Here is a 25,864-nt window from a genome sequence, read left to right as displayed (position 1 = left end):
TGATATGTGTCTGGTGACAACTTCCCCCGCACACAGCCTTGACTGATAGGTCTTACCCTATATTTATACAGGAGAGAGTGATTAGTCAAGACTGGTGGGGTGGGAAGAAGCTGCCAGGGGCCGCCTCCATGACACCTGGTTCAGGCAGCATGAAAGTGATGACAGATTACCTTTAAAGGGGAAGTCACTTTGAACAAGCCATCAAACATACACCATGAAATGATTTAGGTGCTTCTTAGACATTACCCCTAGTAAACAATATATGCTAAATTAATCTGTTAATCTTATTACGTTTATTTTTTTTTTACTGTGGTATTGTCAGAACAAAGGGATCAACTGCGTTGACATCCAACATGACCTGTCCATATTTCCTTTGACGTCTAAAAACAGGGTATGTTTTCTGACCATAATCTGAAAAGTACAGTATGGTCAGCCTAAGGCCACATTCACATGGGCATAATATAAGTTTTTACATCTGTATTCTCTCCACAAGTCTAGGGCGACTGCAGACCTAATGACTCTAACTGACAATACCTTGGTAATCTTGTACATTTACATCTCTATGATGGTAGCATACAGAAAATGGAGACGTATGGAGTAAATAGAACACAGGGAAGAGTTTGAGCCCTATTGGCCAAACAGGCCGATACTACCCTGTGTAATAGGCAAAGGGATCAGATGGCAAAACAAGTGAACACTTTTTCATTGGCCGATCACATTGTTTTATCATGTGTCTTTGTTCGTCGGCTGCACACCACTCTGTGTAATAATGGATGTATGGCTAAATGACTAAGGGAAGTTAAGGGCCGCAAACAATTCCGCAATCGGTTCTGTGGCACGGACTGCATGATAACCAAGCTGTGTAATAAGCTCATTAAACAAGTGCAGATCTAGCATCAGACAGCATCCTGCCTGTTTAATACCACTCTTAATATTTGCTAGCATGTAACTATCAAACTGGGTTGACTGACACTGAACCACTTAAGAGCAGAAGCTTTTTACTCGAGTGGGAAACCCTGTTTAGAGTGGGAATTCCCATGATTATGATAGGACTCCTTGCTCCTGTAAAACAGTGGTGCCCATGCACCTTCCATAACTGTCGGTTGAACAATAGTTCAGCTGACCGTTATCTCCCCCGAGTTTGTTCGGATACAGAGCAGTGTTGGAGTACAGAACAAAACTTCTGGGGAAAAGTTTTTATTTCAAACACAGAAGTGTTTCGGGAACTGGGGTACTACTGTAAACTGAAAATACAAATGAATTTGTAACTCTAAATTACAGACTTATTTCACCATTATTATATAGTGTGAACATAGCCTTCTACCATCTTTCTGCAATTTCTTGTATCCTCTCTGAATTCGTAGTGACTCTGGCACTGTAAACGCTGCAGCAATTCAGCATCAGGTCTCGTAATTACATAAAATCTGCCCTGTCTAAGCATTAATTGCCGCCTTTATCTAGCACGCAGTTCCGCATCAGATAAGTATTCAATGGTGTTATAATTATACTGTGTGACCTTGGCCCAATTCCTTAATGCTTGTTATAGCCAGTAAATTGCCTCTTTGATAATGTTCCCCCAAAGCTGAAACATTAATTAATAAATAGAAAGCAGGGTCCTTTCAATTCCCTGGCCTTTACCGTCATACGTCCTTTCTGATCCAACAATGGATCTAGTTTCCCATCGTACAGTAACTTGTGTTTCATGACAGCGCTCTTGCTACTGTTAAACGTCACATCAGGAACGTGGATATTAAAATGAAAATAGACATTAACTGTTGCCTTCAGGCAGCACAACAGAGCATCTGCCAACTAACATGCATAACTAACTAGCAAGGCTTGCTTCATTAATTCGGGTAGACAATGAGGGAGGAGGAAAGACCGGCAGCTCCAACTTCAATGCTACATCCAAGATGCTTTTGCAAAGAGACAAACATTGTTGTGTTCCAGGAACGTTGCCTTCCTAGATATTTATATGCTTCCTTTTGATATGTCACCAAGGGAAAAAGAACATGGGCAAGCAGTGGATGATTTAATGAGAGCAATAAAGGGTTTACTGACATCTCCACTCATGATAAAATCTTTACAAGAGTTGTAAAAGTTACAGCGAACTTTGTAGAAAGCCGGTAAGGGGTCAGTGCAAGATGACTGGAACAAGAAAGAGATTTATCATGTATCACACCATCCAAATAGCCACGGGGGAACTACTCCCATAGGGCAATTATTTCACGTCAGTGGGATATATTTATTAGGACTAGTGGCTGTAAATACGCTATGCTTTCTAGCTTTAATATTACTGAATCTTAGGGTTTTAGGCCACGCTCCCTCCAGTAAGCTATACTCACTTTCCAACTGAGAAGCACAGTTTCACAAACATACAGTATGTGCACAGTACCCCAAAATGCTGCCGTTACAAAGTTAATAATTTGCCAAGAAAAAAAAAACCCTTGTCACATGTGTCTGTCAACAGAAAATTAGTTATGTTATGGGTCTTGATGAGGCTGATTTTAGAAAAAATTGGATTGGTCATTAAAGTGCAAATTGAGAAGATACTGCACATTACCTACCGTGATGTGTACATGGAAATAAGACAGTAAGGCAAGGAACAAACAGAATGTAAACCAATACAATGCTACAACATGAGAAAAAGAATCTACTTACAAGAGCTTTTCTCTTCTTATTTACAGCACTCTCCAAACTGGTTGCATTCTCTGCGCCAGCCATTTCAGTGTAGTCCCCAAGACCAACTTCTTGACCATGTTTTGAACCTTCTTTTTTAGTCTGCATGCCAAAAATATCAGGCATATCCATATCTCCCTTGTCTCCTTTACCAAGATGTGCAAGCTCCGCAGATGAGGTGTGTTCGGGTGAATCTGCCTTTTCAGCTTCCAAGACATCATCGTGGATTCCAAACTGGGTGGGATCAGGCATGTCTCCTAATATTTTGGTTACTTTAATGTTTTTGGCCCCTTCAACTAAGCCACCTCCAAACACTGTGCTCCAAAGGATCTGGAATATTCCCCATACTATCGTAAAAACAAATTGGAACAAACCAACAAACAGCGTCCAAAAGAACGAGAAGAAGACTTTGACTAATTCTTTGATAGTCATCTTTTTCACTTTCCGAAACTGTTTACTAATGTTCTTCAAGGTTAACATTTTAAAGAAATTAGACATATTTTTCCTAAGCGCTGTGCAAGCTACAATAAAAGCAGATGATGATTCTAAAGACTGCTCCTCCTCGTCTTCTTCACCAACTTCAATCATATGGTGAGGCTCCTCTTCTTCCTCATCTTCAGGTCTTTCAGCTGCATCCGACTCAGAGATCTGAGATGCCAACTGCATCTCAAAAATTGTATCCTCACAGAAGTTTACGAAGAGTTCCATCTTTTCTTGTTCTCCACCTTCATTGACCACATCAAATATAAACTGTCTTTTGGACTCTTTGACTTGTGGTTTCTCCCACTGTGTTCGACTTGATTCACTGATCTCAAAATATACTCTCTCTATTCTTTTTGCTCCACCCATGATCTCAATACGCCCTAAGTATGGAGAAAAGTAGTTCAGAACACTGTTTGCAGGATCTAACAAACACTGGAGCCGGGAGTCATTTGGCATGTGCTCTGAGAGGTTGGTCAACAAAACAGCCACATTGAAACCAATATCCTTAGCTGGTTCATGGAAGCGGTCTACAAACTCCACATAGTTAAACATGTCATTCTCATCCGCTTCTGCGCAGGAAAGAAGGAATTCTATTTCTGACTGAGCATATTGTTTTTGTCCCTCCATAGCTTTTTGGAATTCTTTTTTGGAAATGATGCCTTTTCCTTCTGGGTCATATTCCTTAAATGCATCAGAGCTGGTGAGATCTTTTAACTTCAAGAACATATCAAAGAATTTTAATATCATTTCAACGTTGCTCGATGACTCCACAAGAGTGTCAACCATTTGTTTTCCAATAGTTCCATTAACAACATTGCCTGCAAGATACAATAATATAGAGGCCAATTAAAAAAAAATAATACTTGCCTATACAAGCTAATAACAGCTCTAATATATCACTATCCAAGTTTCTTTTAAAGTAAGTGTATATATATATTTATTTATTTATTTTTCCTTTATAAAAATAGCTAACTTTCCCAATGAATAACAATCCCTTTTTTCTTGTAGTCCACATAATAGCTTTTTCTTTTTGAACTCATGTTGTCTGGGGGTAAGAATGTGCCATTACCTATACAGTATACAAGCTAGAAATGAGTGAATCTATTCGCAGATTTCTAGATTTGGCAAAATCTTTGGGCACAGGAGGCAGGATTTGGAAGCAGGTGAGCAAAGTTTACCATGCTATGGCAGGAGGTAGTGGAGCACTTGTCCAGGACAGTTGGGAGCTATAGTATTCCTATTCTCTGTCTCTGTGACGTGACATAACCTAGTGCTGGAGACTCTGACTCTAACAAAGGCTTATTTTTGGAGTAGGGCTTATATTTCTAGCCTATTCCAAAAACTCTTCAAAATCAAGTAAGGGCTTATTTTCAGGATTGGGCTTATTTTTGGAGAAACCGGGTATTATTGTATTATCCATTTAATTAATTTAAGGGGATATCTCAATTGTTCATCTGTACGTGATCACCACTTAAACCGCCCCCCCAAATGCCTGTGTGTCTTGGAAGGGAGCCGGAGAAAGACAGAAGGCTTTAGCTGTTTTCTGTCACTATTCAAGTAACAGTCCAAAAGAGTCCAACAGAAAATACGAGCACTTGAAGAAACACAGATGTGGCACTCATCAAATATAGCAAATTATTTTCTCCTCTTTATTGTATGATCCAACAGGTTACATGGAGCAGACAAGAAGATGAGGCAACAGCTGTTTCACACATATGAAAAAAGCACAATATGTGTGAAACAGCTGTTGCCTCATCTTCTCATCTAATCCATGTAACCTCATATTCTGCTCGCTGGACAACCCCTTAACACTTTGTCAATCGTCGATTCATCAATTAACAGTACATCAATCTACATAGGTGCTCATGGATTTGGCTAATAAAGGAACGTCTTAAATGGGGTGGTGGTGTGAAATAACTGAGAAGTCAACATACTTCAGTCAATTAAAGACTCATAACATTAATTCATACATTTACATGAGGTTCTGTGGAGTATTTCTGTAATATGTTTTGTAGAGTAGTCACTACTGTACGACTGTAGCATTTAAAATCAAATGGCAGCAATAGGAATTAGGCATCGATTTGCATGCTATTAAATTTTGGATTACACTATCTTTCCCATGTATCAGATATCTTAAAGGAAATCTATTACATTCCCCTTTGTTCACCAAATGCCATAATTTACATATTAATAAAAGTTAAAGTTACTCATAGCACTCTACAGGGCACTGACATAATAAAGGCACGTCAAGCCTTCTGTCCCCTGCCCTATAAGACTCTATCAGCAGGTTAGGATCTGACAGATTCCCTTTAAATGCCCTCCAATCACTTTTTTCATTTTTCTGATAAATTTCTTTTTTTCTACTTGAAATTTTTTTTCAGAGGGAAGAAGAAATTAAAATGCAAAGCGTATGCAAATATAGTTAGTATAATGCTAATAAGGAAGGATTTTATTCATCATCCACAGAGAAGACAGCTGGCCTTAAATCCATAATTTGGTGTTTAGCATCTTATGTATTATTGGATATGAAGGGATTGAGTTATGACAAGCGATTTCAAGCAATAGGGGCCTTATGAAGAATACATAACAGAACCATGGTGGAAGATTCCAGTGTGTTCAGTTTAGTACCAGTAGCCTGAAGATTTTACTACGTCTTATCACACAGTGGGGCTCACACATTCTGTAGTTTTTATTAAAGGAGAAACCTGACAGCCCCAGTTATAGATACAAGCCTGTCTTCAAACACGTATGATTATATACACGTTTACGCCTCATCACCCAACATCATATTTATCAATGAGGATTGCAGCTACCGATGTGGCTTTTCTTAAAGTGTACCTGTCAATACAAAAAACTTCTGAGATGTCATAGAGACATATCAAAAGTTTTGAATGGTCCAGGTCTGAGTGTTCAGATCCATACTGATTATAAGAACAAGGCAGAAGAAGACCGTGTTAAGTGCAATACTCTCCCAGCTGTCGCGAGATGATATGAAGCCTGACTCTTTTACTGACACAGAGCGGGGCGCAGTCTTCTTCCCGCTCAGTTCTTATGATCATTGAGAACACTCAGACCTGGACCGATCAAAACTTTTAACATGTCTCTATGACATGTTAAATGTTTTTATTTTTATGACAGGTACACTAGTTGTTCTTTAAACTGATGTACTGTGTGTGAATACCAGCAAGTAAAATCTGGATGGAGAAACCTGAGTATATTATAAGCCTGTCAAAATACCAAATATATTTCTTAGCTATCCCTCTATAGCTATTTCCCCTTTCTAGTTTGCACCACCACCAATAGCCTGAAACACATTGGCTATTTTGTACCTTATCCTCTAGGTGGAGTTTTTAATATGACCTGAATTAGGCATCAACATCTTACTGATTTCAAGATGACGGACCTTCTCTTCTTTATTTCAAGTGCAAGGTGGTGTCCTATGCTGATCTGAGGACATGTACCAATAAAGGGGAAATTGACAGAAAAGGGTTTGGATGGGTAATGGTGGTTGAACTAAGGACCAGAAAAACTCCTTAAGGTCTTAACTACTATTTGCGTGCAAGTGAGTGCTTATAGAAAGGCTTCATGTAAAGAATTGTATCCATTATATGAAGTCTTTCCTATTGCACAATAAGGACTTGCTTGCACCTAAATAGTAGTTATGGATATTGTTAAAATATTGTGCAAATGAAAACCTAATACTAAACAAAGTTTTGCCTCAAAACACTTATCTATCTTGATTTGTGATGTCCAATATTACACCGTACCTTCTAGAAGGGAAAGCAGCATCACCACCATGTCTTGAAGGAGATCTAGAAGTTGCTTAAGGAGTTCAATCTGGCTGGAATCCTTGCAGAAAAATAGAATAGTTTATAATGATAATTAAAATGACATAAAATGTTTAGAACTCTGTAAAAGTCTAATTACTGCATATTTATTGCAAGAATAAAAGTCCAACACACTTATTACTGGCTCTCTGCCCTATACTGTGAGTGGACATAACATTCAGGCACATTATAAGCACTATACTGGTATTGGACATTTAACTTAGCACGTATTATGCTCTTGTTATTGGAAACGTGAAGCCCAATGGGGGACTCCAATGGAAAAGCCTTGATCTACGAGGGTCATTATGGGAAGACCTGAACCACAGATCTGTTCTCTCCCGTGCTGTAATTATGCAGCAAGTCACATATACAGATTCCAATTAGTGTACTCTTCCACAACTCGCTAACACGTCCCTCTCTGGGGCCAACAAACCTTACAACGTATCAACTCTGCAGATAAGCTAAAGAAAAATACAATCAAAATTGTTCGGATTTTCAGTACCTTATGTACATCTGACTGTTCAGCTAGAACTTCATCAAGCTTGACTGATGAGAAATCTTTTATGGTTAAGTGACTAAAGAGGGAGCAGAGGTGGGGAACTAAACCAAGTAAATAGAATATCTCACAAAACACTAGGATGTGCCACCAATGTCAAAATGGTAACCCCCACCAATTGGTATTTAGAGGCAGAAGAACTCGGAAAGCTCTGTGCTGCTTCTCTGCTGGTAGCCTCACTCGACTTTTTTCTGGGGATATACACGGTCAGTTTATCATAATCAATGGCTGAACAGGTGTCCTACAGAAAAGCAGAGTGGCTCCAGCAAGAGACACAGTTGGTACATAGTGTTGCTGCCACTTTTTCACAGGTACGGTCTTATACCACACAGGTTGGACTCCTAGCTGCCCATTTTTAGATACTTTGTCTGGAATATACCCTAAACTACACAATCTCTAGATAATTACCACCGATTACAGATTTCTTGAAGGAAGGTCTGTGAATTTGTCTCATTCAATGGGGCTTGCAGAAATCCGGCTATATGTTGTAGAAACAATCCCATGTATGACGCTAATCTTCAGTCACAATCATATGTAAGCCTTCCCTAACAATTCTCAATCTGGGATCTGTTGTTTTGTAAAATCATGGGAAACGTATAAAAAGAATTATAGCATCTCGATAGTAACTGGTGCAAACAACTGTATTACCTGTGACAACTTCATCTGCATGTTGGCAAAAACATGGAGGAAACCGACCACTGCATCCCATAGCCTGCTGTGCGCCAAACTCTGCTGGTTACCTATGCACGGACCCTGCATACAAAGAATTGGTATGAATGAAACAAAAAAAGGATGAACCATTTTCTACAAATTCTCTCCCTGTTTGGGTATAAGGGGGAGCTGTCAATCAAGGCCGGAAGGGGAGGTAGAAACCTCCGGAACTGCTGTGTTGGTTAAGGCAGCTTAATAAAATATATACTCATTAACTATATCATTTACTTGGTTTTAAAGGGTAAATTTTATTTTAACAGGGAATTTACTTGCAGCCTATTCTGCATTTCACTCTTATGACCCTGTTATCCTGTCCTTGCACAGTGCATGTATAGTTATACCATTAAATTACTGTTTAGCAGGCCTGTGTGGATAAGAAATTGGGAACAATCACTGTTGATTTTTACATAAGTTTTACATTTGCCTTTGAATAAGGGTGCTATTTATTCCGTGCCTGGTCTGTAACTCATATGTATTACAGACACTATACAAAGAAGCCCAGGGACAGATCATTCCATAGGTATGCAAGTTTTCTTTTTTTTTTTTTTTCTAGAATTCCACTGTCTGCATAAACCTCTTTTGATGTATTATATAGAAGGAAGTTGAATATAACAAAAGTTTCTCTCTTTCTTCTCTTAAATAATGTCTATTTTACTGAGAGGCGGACTTTATGAGAGTTTAATATATCTCCTAGAAGTCAAAATGTAAGTCAAAGCTAAAAATCTTACAGGGCAAATGAGATGGTAAAAAGAAAAAAATACTTATCATTCGAGTAGCAAAGATTATATATATATATATATATATATATATATATATATATATATATATATATATATTGTGAGTTAGAGCAACATAATTGGGGAACAGTCACAAAAAGGACTCACGCAGAGGGTGAAAAAGCATTTAACAATATAATTCCAATGTGGCTATAAATGCTGGCTGTGAATGTGCCTATAAATACCGGGGAGGATTTAATATGTGAAAGACGTAGGAGTATACACTATATGCTTAACGGTATTAAGTTTATATCAAAAGGGACAAAAGTAGACAAGTACCAACCCACATGTTCTAGTCAATCCAAACCATAGTAAGCACCAGGTATATTAAAGGGGTTATCCAGACTTAGAAACACATGACTGCTTTTTTCCCACCAGCAAAACTACTCTTGTCCTCCGTTTTGGTGTAGGTTTTCAGCTTAGTTCAGAATAGAGCTTAATTGTAATACCACACACAACCTGAGGACAGGGGTGGTGCTGTGTTGGCAAGAAAGCAGCTGTGTTTTTTCATATCCTGGATAACCCCTTTAATCTGTACCTGTCCTACAAGATTGGTGGCCAGAGACCAGCACTGAAAGAGTTACCATACATTCACTAATCTCTGTAATAACTGATTTCATATACTTAAAAAAAATTCCAAGAAAAAACCCACACATAACACTTTAGAGAAAACACTGCAATAGGCAAAAAGCTTTTCCATTACCAGCTGACCCCATGAGGCAGGCATTGCTCAGTAAAGACAGAGAGTCAGCCTGACATGCTTCGCCAATTGAGGCTGTCAGGTTCACAATTCAGTCGTTCCCTAAAGCAGATATCCTGTATCTAGCGCTGATGTGCTCCAGATCTGGGCAGTAACAAGTGTTTCTCCACATTTCTCCTTCTAGATCTCTAAAAGTTTAAAGTCTCTTGGCAGGTGAACACGTGAACTGCATGTAGAGGCCCATACAACTGCGGGCTAGAGACCCGAGACCAGTCCTATCCTTTTATTTCTGTAATGATGACATTTATATATTATCCCTTACACTTTAAAGGGAATCTGTCACCAGGTTTATGCCACCCTAAATAAGTCAGCATAAACTAGTGATATAAATACTGAACAGATCGGTGTATTGCTTTCATTTTGTTCAGCCGTTCTCCTAATATGCAGGAGAATAGGATTCTTACCACACCCCTGCCCCACCCTCCAGCTGCTGATTGGCAGTTGCTGTCTATACACAGCATGGATAGATAACTGCCAATCAGCAGCTGGTGGGCGGAGTTTTCCGCTTACATGAATATTGAGGACTACTGGGCTCATGCACATAATGGAGAGGACTACTTATTGTCCATGTTATTCGGGAGGATATCTCTGTATCAGCTGTATAGAACAATATAAGTGATACATCATTCTGTTCAGCTTCTCTGTCACTACTTTATACTACCCTTAGATAGGACAGTATAAACCTGCTGACAGAGTCTCTTTAAAGTCAATTTCTACCCTGAACAATACATACTGTATATACTTTTTACATCTAAATAGGTTCAACATTTTGTGCTGATTCATTTCCTAATAGATATTTATAGATGCTTATAGATGCTCTGATATAGAGTTTTAAATCACCTTCACAGGTCAAATAATATAATTTTAAACTGCCAGCAGAGCTTATGATTTACATACAGTATGCACTGATCTGAATAACAACCCAGTATGCAATTCACACAGAGAAATCTCAGTAGTACTACTAGTCCCAGGCGTTCGTGCTTGGTCAGGTGTGTAATCACATCTCCTCCTTGCTACAGGTGACGCTCAGCTAAACACATAGATCCATATGAATATATTCAAGGAGGTAACATACCGCGTCACTTCACCTTAAGGGTTTCATCTTTATTGTATCTAAAAACATAACAGGACGTAGACTAACGCTTACTCCCTGCAGGAAGAGAGCATTCCTCTACGTCCTGTTATGTGTTTTTGGATACAATAAAGATGAAGCTTTTAGGGGACGTGTCGCGGTACATTACCTTCTTGAATATAACCCAGTATGCAATAAGCTCTTGAGCTCCCCTTAGTGGCAGCTGCAGGCAGACTGAATTTTAATCTTTAACCTTTAACTTTGTTAAAATGGACCTTTGACCAATATAAAGACACATTCTGAAATTAATTCAGCACATAATTTTGGACCTGCAGTTGTGTTCAAAGGTAAACCTGCCCCTTTAAGAGGTAAATCTACACCTACTTAAAGGGGTTGTTGGCTGGCCCAAAATATTTGTCTTTCAAACTAAGGCCACATTCACACATTCCGTGTTCCTCACGGAACATGAACGTGGAAGGCATGTAATGGATTCCCTCCCCCAGGCAGCGTCTGTGATATGATGCTGGGATTGAAGGAACTGTACAGATATGAGCTGCGCTGTAATGAAGCAGCCGCACAGCTCCCAGCATCATAACACACATGCTGCCCGGGCGGGGGTGATTTCTTTACAGGCCTTCAACATGTGAATGCGGCCTAACTGTTGTCAGAAAGTACCAGAGATTTGTAATTTACTTCTATTAAAGAATTTCAAGTCTTCCAGTACTTATCAGCTGCTGTATGTCCTGCAGGAAGTGGTATTTTAGCTCTATTCTAACACAGTGCTCTCTGCTGCAATCTCTGTCCATGTCAGTAACTGTCCAGAGTAGTAGCAAATCGCCATAGAAAACCTCTCCTGCTCTCCAGACTGAAAAGAATACCATTTCCTGCAGGGCATACAGCAGCTGATAAGTACTTGAACACTTGAGATTTTTTTTTATTATAGAAGTCAATTAAAAATCTCTGGCACCAGTTCATTTGAAAGAAAAATATTTTTCTTGATCAACTCCTTTAGGAGATTTACCTGCAGGAAGTGAGCGTTCCTCTAAGTCTGGCTATTTGTTTTTGGATACAATAAAGATGAAGCCTTTAAGGTGAAGTGACGTGGTACGTTACCTTCTTGAATATATTCATATAGGCCTATGTGTTTAGCTAAGCAGCAGGAGGTAACAACGGAGGTGAACAATTTTGGTGAACAACCCCTTTAAGCAGGCTGCACAATGTCTCAACTCCAAGAATATACCTTTAAATTATTCCAGAAAAATTATACAATTTTATTATACAAAAACAGGACTTTGTGCTGTTTGAGTTCTGCTTAAAATATGCTTAGGAAAAGCAATATAGCCATAATGAATAGTCTAAAACGTATCATTTGAATCAGAATATTGGTATGAAAAACTTCTTTGGCAGCACAGTAGACTGATTATTTCGGCCCGTCTTATCTGCAGAAAAGTGAGACTCAGCATTCTGAGCAAGGCTTTGTGGCTGTGCTGAAAAAAGGTGCCGCTGTGATGTGCAATGAGCGCTGGTTAACTCGCAGGGCGGCATAAACAAACGCACTGCTGCTCCTATGCAGATTGTGCACATCAAGGAAAGATCTGTTTGAGAATTCCATGAAAGCAAATCTCTGGCAGGCAAGAACTATAGTCTGTGTAAGCGTATGTGCCAGGTCTCCTGGCTGCGGAGGGAAAGCAGGGCATATGTCTTCACCTGCAAGGTCACCTGTCACATCCATTCACAAAGCTCATAAGTGAAGGAAAAGGCTCAAGATTCACCATAATTGTATTGTAATTCCTATAACATGAGGCTAAAATGATTAAAAAAAAAAAAAAGCTTACTCAGAATGCTGATCTATACTGAGCTCTATACTAATGCTGCTCATATACAGTAGACAGATGGTGGGATACAATACAGATGAAGGACTCCCAAATGTCCTGTTGGATTTCTACACATCCTTGAATACTCCTATGTAAATTAGAAGCTACTCTCCTTATACATCTCTATGAGACATTAAAAAAAATATTAAATCAGCTTTCCAATATAAGTCCTGCAGGAAGTGGTATTCTTTCCAGTATGAAAGGAGAGGTGGCAGCAGAGAGCACTGTGTCAGACTGGAAAAATTATACCGCTTCCTGCAGGACAAACAGCAGATGATAAGTACTGGAGATTTTTTTTTTTTATATATAGAAGTAAATTATAAATCTCTGTCACCAGTTGATTTGAAAGAATTATAGGTAATAATTGTACTTGGGCTCATATGTAATAATGTAAGCTTTATGGTATGCTGTCATTCTCTATTGATTCCCTGACTGTCAGACAGGATCTAACTCTCCGCTCTCTTAAATGACATTAGCATTGTTCCTTAGAAAATACCAAAATGTCATAAATGTAATAAATGGGAATTGGTCAATTAAATCTGAAAATCAGAAAATTCAGACTTTGCTATAATTAACCTGAACCTCAGACCCTACTGTGAAGTTTTCTACATAAGGATTTAGGATGCTGGGATCTAGGTTGCTGTATGTCAGAGTACTATACTATAAAACTACATGTACCACACAGTACATACAATGCTGGCTCTTTAAGGTTCCAGAAGATGGTTTGGCTGACAGCTATCTCACGCAATCCTCCCATACACATGAACGCTTCGGCCAAGCATTCATTTGTTGTGAATAGGATAAGCTGCTGTCAGGCTCTTCTGGCGGCAGCTTATCTCCAAAAACAAAAGTTCTTCCTAAAAAAAGACTGGCCAGTTAAAATCCTAGTGTCTTATAGCTTATATAGTGTTAACATATTCTTAAGTGTTCTTAAGTTTTTATTCACATCATGCCCATTATAGACATTATTTTTAGAGAGCCGAGCCATATGTTATTTTTTGGGGGGAGGGTGGGGAGTTTAGTTTTGCTGAAATTCAATAAAAGAGGCGGGATGACTGTGGGCAGATCGGTGGGATGGTAGTCCCGCCCCCAGTGCACCAAATCACCTAATTAGCATAGCGGCTAAACATCTAATAGCACAGAAACAATACCGAGGATGAAGGTAAGAAACATACTCATCCTCAGCACCCTGTGCCCTTTAGGAACATACCAGCAGTTGGTTAAAGTTGGTGCTGGTTAAATCTGTATCCATGACGCTGAAGACCATTTGACTTCATTGTTAAAATGTGTTATGAACTGTGCAGTGTCTAAAGTATTAACATGATTTAAAATACAAAAACATGACGTGTCATAGAGAGATGTCAAAGTTTTGATCAGTTTGAGTCTGGGTGCTGAGACTTCTAGAATAAACTGGGAGAAGTACTGAGCTCAGCACTTCTCCCCAAAAGAGATGGGCCCCATGGACTCTCTATAGATTGGTAACCCTTTCAGTACACAAACCCCAAGTGATTAAAATGTTTGACATATCTGACAAGTTTTTTTTGTTGTTGTAATTTTTAAATAACTGTAGTGCTTAAAACTAACAGTGACTTGTTTTACACGCCAGAATAATAAATTTAGCAAGTTCTTTCCCTTTAAGCCTCTAAATACATGCAACTTGTGCTTGCTGTGCCAATAAGTATAATATATAATCCTTATAAAAAGATGGAGCCTACTCCTTCAGCTATAAAACAAGTCATTAGGCCGCACACAGTAAATGCCCACCGTGCCAGCAACTAAACCATTAACAGCTCATACCAATCACAGTGTTTACTCAAAGCTCATGACCGCCGCTGCCGCTCAGCTCCGCTAGACGCTGAACACACTGTTTGTTTCAGGTCACTGCTTTAATAGGAAAACAAAGTGAATTGTGCACCATTTGCAAAAAAAATGGTAGCTTTAGCCTTACCTGAATGTATTCTGTGAGTGAATTAAATATTTGTTTGGTCACAGCCAGAGACTTTGAGAAGTTGTGCTGCCCAGATTCATCAATCACTTCTTTCCCTGAGTAGTACCAGTAGAAGTCGCTGATAGATTCCTGCAGAGAAAGCACATTAGCTGTAGCCGAGAATGATAACGTATGAGGCTGCGGCTTCTGTATAATGTTATTTAACACCACATCTATGGAATATTAGATGAATGACTTATAATTGATGCAATAACATACATTCAATAAATCCCACAGCTGGGGGTACATACTCCACTATGATCTGTTTCGCTATATAGCCCACAATGTGGACACTTACAAATGACTATTAATAATTCAGAAATTGATTTTGATGGGTTACCTTGCACAAGCTTTTATGCCTGAAAGGTGAAAGCAGGAGGCCAATGTTAGGTACAATATTCTGTACGTGTACCTGTACTTACAGCTGGCTTTTCTAGATAAGTTGTGAAAAGTAGCACTATTTTTAGCCATTATAGAACTTACATATGGTGTTTTTACCAGTTTCCCCTATGTAGGCTCTATTTTTAAATTTAAGTTGCCTGTGAGTTAGTGAGCTAAGGCTAGTTGATATGGTGTCTTCTATAGACTACACCAACAAGATTGTGCTTCACTATGTCTCTGTAGTACACCCTCAGAAGCTGCAGCAGTTAGGATGACAATATAGAACAGTACTGAGTAGTTTAAGCTGTGGACCAAGCACTGGTGTGTAATACAACACTACTGCTGCAGCCTCTTTATAGGGTGGAGAAGGAAAGTAGCCTCCTCATTGGATAAAGAGACATTTTTATCTAAAAATAAATTAAATTGTACACAATTTTGAATTTATTTATATTGTACTCAAGGGTACCGTGCTGACAATCCTTGGCTACAGAGTTAAAAAAGCACTTGCTGCTTTTCTGCCCATGTATTATCCGGCGCTTGTTTGTGTTATATTTTAAAAACTTCAATAAAATGAAAAATTAAAAAAGGGCAATATTTGATGCCCTTTGTGATTTATCCTCCGCACTTAATAAAGCGCTCAATGCCCGTGCAGCCAGTGCTCTATTCATTCTCTATGGGTCTGCCCATAGAGTTAGCTGCTATGGGGCCCCTGTAGCAGGAGGGCCCAGGGATACCAAGGCATATCAAGTAACATAAATGCCATCCTGTGCGCTTCTGCTTAACCTCTTATGTACTGCAGTGTGTAAGTGACCCAGTGTTCATTTACATTCTGCAACAAAAAAAAAGGTTAATATGCAGAAGACAAAGATCTCTGCTTCACTGCTCAGTTCAGAGTTCAGTGCAGAGTTCAGGGGTTATCAGTGCACAAGCTTTGAAGCATAAATCTCCTTGTCTTCTGTTTTTAAACCTTTTTTGTGCTGCAGCATATAAGTGAACTTTGGGTCACTTACACACTGCAGTACATAAGGGGTTAAGCAAAAGGTAGTCTGCTCCTAAAGGGCCCTTATAGTTTAATACAGTGGACTGCCAGAGCAAGCAACCATTGGCTCCCTGCTCTGCCAGTCACCATTGTGATTCTGTCTCCGGCCACATCACAGAGTATATATTATATATATATATATATATATATATATATATATATATATATATATATATATATATATATATACTTTGTGTCGTGCGTAAGGGAGGGGGGCGTAGTTTTTTTGCCATAGAGCCCCATGAATCCAAGCTAGACCCCTGGATCTGCCAACTGCTCCCAACTTCAGCGCTCAGAAACATTTGGTGGCCCCATAGAGCACGGCCATGGCGGCCGTGCAAACACACCGAGTGCTCTAGGGGCCACTGCGTCTTCATTCTCAGGGTCTGGGTGGTTGTACGCCCAGCGATCAGCTTGTTCTGCCCAGATGAGAATACCCCTAAGGAAGCTGTGAGGAGTAAGCATCTATCAGCGGCTACAAATTGTCCTTACAAGGCATCTTACAACTCTAGGATAGGATAGATATGAAAATCACATTATCTATAGTGCTGAATGTGGCAGAAGAAAAGGAACACATATTATGCTCTTATTGAGTAATAGACTCTACGTTATGCATTATGGATGGGATATGTACATAGAGCTCCATGGTTTACATAAAGCCAACCCTGTTTATTAGCTTAGTTGTCACCATGTTTGTGGGTGGTAATCTGTTTGGCTTGTTCTTTTCTGGAAATCCATCCCCACCACATCAGACACATTCATTATTATAGGGTTAACTGAAAACAATATCACATTTCTGATGCTAAACAGTAGCAGATGTAAAAGATCCCCATCCATTATACAGGGAATCAAATTCCCATTGTATGAGCCGAGGCCAAACCACAATAAACCTGTTGATTAAACATACTGGAGCAGAGCGGCTTTAGCCGAGATTTCTCCTATCACTCCTATTTGTTCCCTTTGCTGATTGCTTTTTTATTTTCCACTTTTCCGCAGTGAAAGCCTGTAATATATTTTTGCATTTACTATGTTATATGGAGAGTATCAGCATGGGTCTTAGCCCATATGTGGCCCATATTCCTCTCAGCTGCAGGTTAAGGTCGGACACACGACTGTATAAAGGAACCATATATGGGGAGATGTTTCACGGACGGCTGGACATCTGCGCGGCGAGGGATTTGCAGTGCACAGTCAGGTCACTAAAAGGAAGCTCTATAAAATGGAGAGCTCTTCTAAGGAAAGAAATAACTTCAGGTTACCTGCAGGCGGAGAAGGTAATCCACCGTGCTGATGATAATATTCACTGTTGTCGTATTACCCATTTGGGTTCTCAGGAAGTTCTGGAAGTCTGAAGGAAAAAAACAAAAATGTTTTTTTAGTGTAATAAAACACACATTATATATATATATAATTTATTTATTTTTTATGCTATTTGAACAGATTTAAAAACAAAAAAAAAAGCATAAATAAAATAGAATGTCTATAGCAAACTCTATGACCAGGATTCTCTAGCTTGTCATCCAGAATAGTAAAGTGCTACAAAAACTGTTGGCGCTATATAAATAAAAAAATTATTATTATTATTCCGTAAATCCTGCACTACAGAAATCCTAAAGAAAAAAAAATCTAAATTTTATGTTTTTGCTGTTTATCTCACCGTTGTTATGTCCTTCACACAGAAGTTGCAGGAACCTGAAGAGGTCTCTTGTAAATTCATCATTCTGTAAAACCTTTTCACCTTAGAAATAAAACCAATGTCAGACACTAGAAGGAACTGCAAAACACATTTGGTACAAAATGCCATCAGGTACAGAGGTTGGCGAAAATAACGAGACCACTCCTATTTGTATGTGGTTAAGCTGAACCCTTTCTGACACGCCTGCCATCACCGATAATGTGTTTTTTCCTCCTAGTCATGTAGCTTGTATCATATTTTATAAATTTGTGCAGTTCTAAAAATCGGTTTTGAGAAATGATTGTTGGTTTGCGCCTTTTGGGGCATCTATGACCTAACTTGCTGGATTGATGAGTATGTCAAAGCCTACAGTCTCCTTGCTCACATCTCAGTATGCAAAGATAGAAAAAAACTTCTGTAGACAGAAACAGCTGTGGTCGAAAGTCAAAGCAAGATGTGTGGGACAGAATAGACTATGACCTCTGAAATCACTGCTGGCCTGAATGCAAACTTAAGAGCTCCAATATCGAAGAAAAAGTTAGGCATGTACTGCACAAACATGATATCCATGGCAGGGCTGAAACAGCAAACCTTAATTAATACCACAAAATATCAAACAACGTGTTGAATGGCGCAAAGGCCACAAAACATGTACACTAGAGACAAAGAAACATTTGATATGTACTGTTTTTTCCCACTGTTTTCCTTAAGGATGAAATGCTTCAAGATGAAATGCTTCAAGATACAATGCTGACTGCCTTAAAGGGGTTATCCAGCGCTACAAAAACATGACAGCACCATTCTGGTCTCCAGTTCAGGTGTTGTCTGCAATTAAGCTCCATCCACTTCAATAGAACAGAGTTACATAACCTACACCAAAACTGGAGATAAGAGTGGTTCTGTCTCTGGAAGAAAGTGGCCATGTTTTTGTAGCACTTCATATAATGTTACTCCTTGGGTTCAATAGTCATCTTAAAGGGGTTATCCAGCGCTACAAAAACATGGCCACTTTTCCCCCTCTCTTGTCTCCAGTTCAGGTGTGGTTTGCAATTAAACTCCATTTACGTCAATGGAACTGAGTATGAAACCTCACCCAATCAAGAGAGAGTGAAAAGTGGCCATGTTTTTGGATAACCCTTTTAAAAGGTAAAGTGAGTGGATATAAGTAACCAACTGTATCCCATGTTCCAGAAATTGTGATTCAGTCTTTAGGGATGGCAATGCTCTTTTCTACACTCCTCAGTGCATTGGATCTTAGCTCTGATGAGCATCTACCCCGTCCGCCCAGACTCTTAATACTGTTGAGACTGTGTAGAATATTGTTGAAAACAAGAATATGAGTAGATTTCTACCACTTGCTTACTTCAAGGAATTAGCACGTAAATGCTGTCTGTGCTATTATCGGATATATTAAAGCTTTTTTTTATTACTTTACTATTTTTAAAACAATGTGTGATCTGTAATTGGAGTTTCCATTGTACTTTATATAGTGTGACGCAAACTGTGTATTTTTAAGCCCATGATGACATTAGGTGAATATTTTCTAAAACGATGATCTGTAACAGAGGTGAATTAATAAATGAACCTGACGTCATTAATAGAACAAAAGATCTGACACAAGGTAAGAAGTGAATAATTAGAGATGAGTGGATAAGTAATTAATGTCTGCAGGCGTATGCAGATAAGATGAAAGTTAGGCGGCTACTTTATCTGGTGCGAGCATGCATCCCTCAGCACGCCGTGGAGATAGTAACTAATGCCTGGGATGAAATGTAATTAAGAATACATTTATCTGAAGTTGAAGCGTCGCTTACCTCGTTCCCGGACAATGACTGCATATGTATACAGAGGAAAAGAAAGAGATAGTTACTGTTTTGGAATACAGTATGTCAGCTACACAGTTCAGAGACAAGCAACTATGTGGTCTTTACATGACCTGTGATGTGAAAGCACAATCCCACTCAATCCCTAAACACTATGACACATCACACATGGAATGAATGGGCAAACTGGTTCCTGTTCACCGCTTTTAATGATGTACGGCAAAGCCTTTGAACTGAAGTGTTTTATGGATGATATGTCAGGGATCCAACAGTTTCTGACTGATGATCGTTTTATCTTAACCCTTATAGCAGGGGTTCCCAATATCAGTTCAGATTACCTGACCATGGTGACCAACTGCACCACACAGACATTACATCATTATGGACTTTACAAATCTACCATGATCTCTTTATACTCAGGACTATATCTGCAAAAAAGGTGGCCTCCTCTATGTTTAGAGCAAGGGTAGGGAACCTTGGCTCTCCAGCAGTCGCAAAACTTCAATAAAACTTGTAGTTTTGCAACAGCTGGGGAGCCAAGGTTCCGTACACCTGAGCTAGAGGGAAAAGGTTTCTAGACAAAGATAGAAGGGAATTCTTTACTATAAGAGCAGTGACTATGGAATTGTCAGAAGAAGTGGTCATGGTGAACTCAAAAGAGTTTAAAAGAGATCTAGACACATATCTCAGGTGTAATAACACTTCATTGTTGAGAGGGGTCATTTATCCAGGGATTCAGCTCGAGTGCCAGATTTAAATCGAGAACCAATCTTTCTCCCCAAAATTAGAACAATTGGCTTCTACCTAATGGAGTGTTTTGCCTTCTTTTCGATCAGCACTATAGGCTAACAGGCTGAATTGGATGGGCTAATGTCTTTTTTTTTTTTTTAGCATTAAAAAATATTGTGTTCTCAAGCCATTTTGGAAGTATTTTGGGAACCATTGTACTATGTATGGTATAGGAATGTGTATGGCTTTATTCACACAAAGTCAATAAAAGAGAAAAGGCATCCACCTCTTCTATTTAAAAAGACTTTCGTTATTGCCGTGATTTAATTTACTTCAATGCAATGTATTGAAGTCATTGGATGGATGGACATCCAATGCATACAGTGTATAAAATTGTCTGCGTGAATGTCAAAATAATGATCATGTCTATTTTCAGACATCTTCTACGGACATTGTTTTTTAGTTGTTCACACACAGTTTTAACTTTTTCACCTTTTATACTTTTAAATTCAATGGATTTTTCAAAGACACACCACAAGGCCAATCAGTCCACCTGAACTAGAATAATCAACAGCCGTCATTGCACTGATGGGTGAACAAACTGTGAAATGACGGACGTCATTTTAAACGGAGAGAAAAAAATGTTGTATAAACATAGCCTATGAATGACGTGAAAATGTAATCATTTCAATCATTGCGTTAATGTGCTATGTAAAAAAGGGTCACGTTTTGACTGATGTCAGACCTAAGCTCGACAATTAAACACAAGTGTTCTAGAAATCTGCCATCATACTTACGTGTTCCTTCTTCTGTGACCATTCCAAGGCCTTCTGCTTTGTTCTGTCTTTCAAATGCATTTAAGTCAAGAACGCTGAATCAAAAACAAACAAATTGAGAATCATCCGCATATCAACTCCCGGAACATTTCAGAGGGCGCTTTGTAATATCAGTGAAGACTATGGAGCTGACCTTGCTCTTGGTGAGCCATGTAACGTAAGAGCGTGGGCTCAAAAATGTTGTTCAGTCTTGTAGTGTGAATCACAGAAACATCATTAGTGTTGCATTTCACGACCACAGAGTTTTATGATTTTTTTTTTACTTAGCAACTGACAGTACAAACATTGCATTTTTCAAGGACAAAGCATGAAAAAAAATCAATTGAGAAAGCGTAGAAACTTACGTACCTGCATGACATCATCAAGCCAGACAAGCTCTGAAAAAATCCAGCATCCTTCTTCTCTTTTAGGTAGTCTAACATTTTCTGCAAAAAGTGGGGTATTAGAACAAATAAGACATTGTAAGCTTATCGGAATAGTTCAAACTAAAAAAAATACCCATAGGGCCAAATTATTGAAGGGGTTGTCTAGGGTAAACGAAAATTTTCTCCACAGCTGGGGGTTGCGTAAAAAAATAAATACTCACTTCTTACAGCTCCCTCTGCAGTTGCTGCACCAATGCTCCTGATTCTCCACTTCTTCCAGGGTTCCTGTGATGTTCCAACCTCACAGCAACTGACCTGGACATCACAGGAACCCTGGAAGCAGCAGCAGCAGAAAAAAAAAAAAAGAGACCATGGAGCAGTGACAGCATTGGCGCAGCAGTTGTGGGAGACCGGAGAAGGTGAGTATAGTTCTGTATGTCTATTACCGTTACACCACCCCCAGCCATGGAACAAATTTTTGTTTTCCCCAGACAACTTTAAAGTTACACGTTTTGGCTTCTACTACGGCCCACTTCTGTTTTATATCAAGGAGCACAAGACACCAAGATTTTACATGTGAGTGACCCATTTACATAGCATTGCACTCAAATGAAAGAATAAGGAAAGAAAAGGTATTCGTATTACCTGTTGCACAACAGTATTTCCACCATTTAAAATTGCAATTCCAAGTTTTAGCGTCTCTACAACCATGGGGCTCATTTCACCTGTGCAGGGAGAAAAATACACTCTGACAACATGCAATGCTTATCCATCAAAGGCCAATAGCTTTGTATAGAGCAAAAATAAAAAAATTTAAATCTATAAATCTATCTATCTGACTGTGTATTGTGGTGGCCTGTTCTCTTCTTGCTCCATTCTTATGGTAGGAGATGACATCTATAGGATGTCTATGGGGCGCATAGAGAGATAAGGAGATGTGCACTTCTCCTTGCCCGTTAGCAATCGGTGGGGGTTCTGATCACTGTCTAGGACAGGGCAAAAGTTTTTTTTTTTTTTTAAAAGAAAGGTACTTTAACCCCTAGACAACCCAGGGCGTATAGTTACGTCATGGAAGTCTGTCCCCAGACGACCTAGGGCGTAACTGTACGCCCTGGGTGTTTCTCCCGCTATGAAGCGTGCTCCGGAGTGGAGCGCGCTTCATAGCAGGTGGGGGCCGGCTGCAATCAGCAGCCGGGACCTCACCGGTAATGACACGCTGCAGCGATCGCGCTGCCGCGTGTCATTGACTCCTTAAACGCGGCGTTTAAGTGTAAGTGACAGGGGGAGTCCCCTGTCACTTACCAATCGGGACCCCCCGCAGTGTGACTGCGGGGGTCCCGATCGGTAAAACGGACCGCCGGAGGTCTCTTATCTGCCTCCGTGCGGTCCGATCGGCGATCTGCTACACTGAGCCTGCACAGGCAGGCTCAATGAGCAGATCGCCGATAACACTGATCAATGCTATGCCTATGGCATAGCAATCATCAGTGTAGAAATCAAACTAATGTATGTAAAAGTCCCCCAAAGGGACTTCAAGGCTGGGTTCACACTATGTATATTTCAGGCTGTATTTGGTCCTCATGTCAGGTCCTCATAGCAACCAAAACCAGGAGTGGATTGAAAACACAGAAAGGATCTGTTCACACAATGTTGAAATTGAGTGGATGGCCGCCATATAACAGTAAATAACGGCCATTATTTCAATACCACAGCCGTTGTTTTAAAATAACAGCAAATATTTACCATTATATGACGGCCATCCACTCAATTACAACATTATGTGATCAGAGCCTTTCTGTGTTTTCAATCCACTCCTGGTTTTGGTTGCTATACAGCCTCACAAATACAGCCTCAAATATACATAGTGTGAACCCAGCCCAAATGTGTAAAAAAAAAACAAACACCAATACACTACCCCAAAACCCCTCCCCCAATAAAAGTCTAAATCACCCCCCTTTCCCATTATATAAATAAAACATATAAAAATAAATAAACAAATAAACATATAATATACCGTAGCGTGCGTAATTGTCCGATCTATTAAAATATAACAAGCGTCATTGCGAATGGTAAACGGCGTACACGAAAAGAGGGAAAAAAGTGCGCGGATTACCGATTTTATGTTACATTATATATAAAAAAAAAATTAAAAAAAAGTGATCAAAACGTCCGATCTTCACAAATATGGTATTAATAAAAACTAGAGATCATGGCGGAAAAAATTACACCCCATACAGCCCCGTAGGTGAAAAAATAAAACCGTTATAAGTGTCACAATAGGGCCATTTTATTTATAATTAATTGCCAAAAAAAAGGATTTCATTTAAAAAAATGTATAACATTAGAGAATCTGTGTAACCTGCATATGGTTGTGTTCGGACTGACCTATAGAGTAATGGTATCATGTCGCTTTTACCATATAGCGCATTACGTAGACACAGGAACCCCCCAAACGTTACCATATTGCATTCTTTTTTGCAATTTCACCAATTTATATCTTCATAAATAATATATTTGGAATTCCATCATACATGTTATGGTAAAAGGAATGACGCCATTACAAAGTACAACTATTCCTGTAACAAACAAGCACTTACATGGCCCTGTAGATAAAAAACTGAGAGTGCTAGAGCTCTTAGAAGGGGAGGAGGGAAAAACTGAAACACTAAGATCAAAATTTGCGCGGTCCACTGGGTCATTTTGGGCCTGGTCCTCAAAGGGTTAAACAATGCCCACCAACTAGAGCTTCCCCCTTAGAATAAAACTCGCTAATATTACCCATATTTACTATTTTGGTATAGTAAAAAAAACAACATAAAATAATTCCCACATTTTTTATAATAATAGGACTAGGGAGAATCTGGTGCCACATTACCCAACCAAAACCCTTAAAATGGGTCTCGCACATTCTCCTATTTTAACTCCTTCTTCCCCGGAGTCTCAAAGCACCACATTTATACAGACCCCTCCCTTTTACTACATTGTAACTAATGAATTCAAGCCAATGAATTTATAACTTTCAAGCATAAATTATAAGAGTGATATAATATATGGAAAACTAATCCAACCGTCTCTTGTTTCAGCAGACTTTAGAATCATCTGTAAATTATTCCCATAGCTTACAATTACTGGCAGATTGCAATCCATCAGAGAATTGGCATATTGCTGCTAGACAGCCATAAAGGAGATACTCTGTGAGGACCCCCCCCCCCTCCCTCCGCACAGTGCCCACCCTGCAATCCATTTATCAAAATAAGTGACAGGTGGTAGTGGGTTACCTTGCTATCTGCCACTAAAAGTGAAGCTAATATGTATAAAAAAAATGATGTATAGGTACAGAATAGGGTGTAAGCCAAGCAGTACCCTATTCTATACTAACAAGAGGCAATAACCACAAAACAGCAGTCTAAGGATTAAGGTATGTCTGTTACCTTCCTCCTCTGCACAATTCCTGTGCTGTTATTTGCAAAATCCTCTGCCTAGTAAACTGTTAGGAGCACCAAGAGTGGGGCTACCACCCAACCCTCCCACCTATCTGGCCCCCCTGTAGCCCCGCCCTACCACGGCAAACCGCCCCGGAGTGGGCCAGATCGATGCTCGAGGGTTGGTAGCCCCGCCTAACTTCTCCAAACAGTTTATCAGATAGAGGACTTCACAACTAATAGCTAGGGAGCGGGGCAGAGGATGACGGTAACAGACATACCTTCATCCTCAGCATCCCATGGCCACTAGGGAGCTATCAGCAGGTTAGATTCATCTAACTTGCTAATAGTTCCCCTTTAAGCCTCCACACATCTGTATGATACTGTCCTCAAGAAGAATAAGTATCCTTTTGCTCCTAGGGCATACTGTGTAATTATTGAGCTCTTAAGCTCCCTCTAGTGGTGGATGCTGGAAGCCAGGTTATTTCTTATCTCTGTGAAGGGGATTTGAAAATCTATAGGAAAAAATGGTTCTGTGGACATTGGAGAAGAGCGAACCTCAAGCATGCTTGGGTTCATCCAAACTTGAGCGTGCAGCATTTAGTTATCCAGTGGCTCCAGAACTTGGATGCAGCCCTAAGGCTGTCTCAAAAGCATGAATACAGCCATAGGCTGTAACCATGTTTTCCAAGACTCCCTAGCCCTGCGTAAAACTTCTTTAGCCACTGGTAATCAAATGCTGGATGCTCAAGTTCGAATGAACCCAAGCATGCTCTAGGACCACTCATCTCTAGTAGACACTAAGGGCATGGAACACATTAATGGTAAGCAACACAGTCATTGATTGGAACAGAAGACTGGAAAGGAGAATG

General features: G+C 39.5%; 1 protein-coding gene across 6 annotated transcripts in view; it reads right to left on the bottom strand.

Annotated features, from left to right (window-relative positions):
* The window catches only part of RYR3 (ryanodine receptor 3), a 474,528-nt gene that overhangs the window by 79,699 nt on the left and 368,965 nt on the right, over positions 1-25,864 (bottom strand). For all 6 annotated transcript variants that reach the window (XM_069950600.1, XM_069950599.1, XM_069950601.1 and 3 more), the window contains 10 exons: positions 22,216-22,295; positions 21,554-21,630; positions 21,167-21,240; positions 19,632-19,649; positions 17,800-17,880; positions 17,402-17,490; positions 14,684-14,812; positions 8,191-8,295; positions 6,927-7,008; positions 2,659-3,977 (listed from right to left, as the gene is read on the bottom strand). In XM_069950600.1, coding sequence (XP_069806701.1) covers positions 2,659-3,977; positions 6,927-7,008; positions 8,191-8,295; positions 14,684-14,812; positions 17,402-17,490; positions 17,800-17,880; positions 19,632-19,649; positions 21,167-21,240; positions 21,554-21,630; positions 22,216-22,295 — 2,054 coding nt within the window. The remainder of the gene's footprint in view (positions 1-2,658; positions 3,978-6,926; positions 7,009-8,190; positions 8,296-14,683; positions 14,813-17,401; positions 17,491-17,799; positions 17,881-19,631; positions 19,650-21,166; positions 21,241-21,553; positions 21,631-22,215; positions 22,296-25,864) is intronic.

Source organism: Dendropsophus ebraccatus, chromosome 13 (genome assembly GCF_027789765.1).
Source record: "Dendropsophus ebraccatus isolate aDenEbr1 chromosome 13, aDenEbr1.pat, whole genome shotgun sequence".
Lineage (NCBI taxonomy): Eukaryota > Metazoa > Chordata > Amphibia > Anura > Hylidae > Dendropsophus > Dendropsophus ebraccatus.
This window is presented reverse-complemented; position numbering and strand designations above follow the sequence as displayed.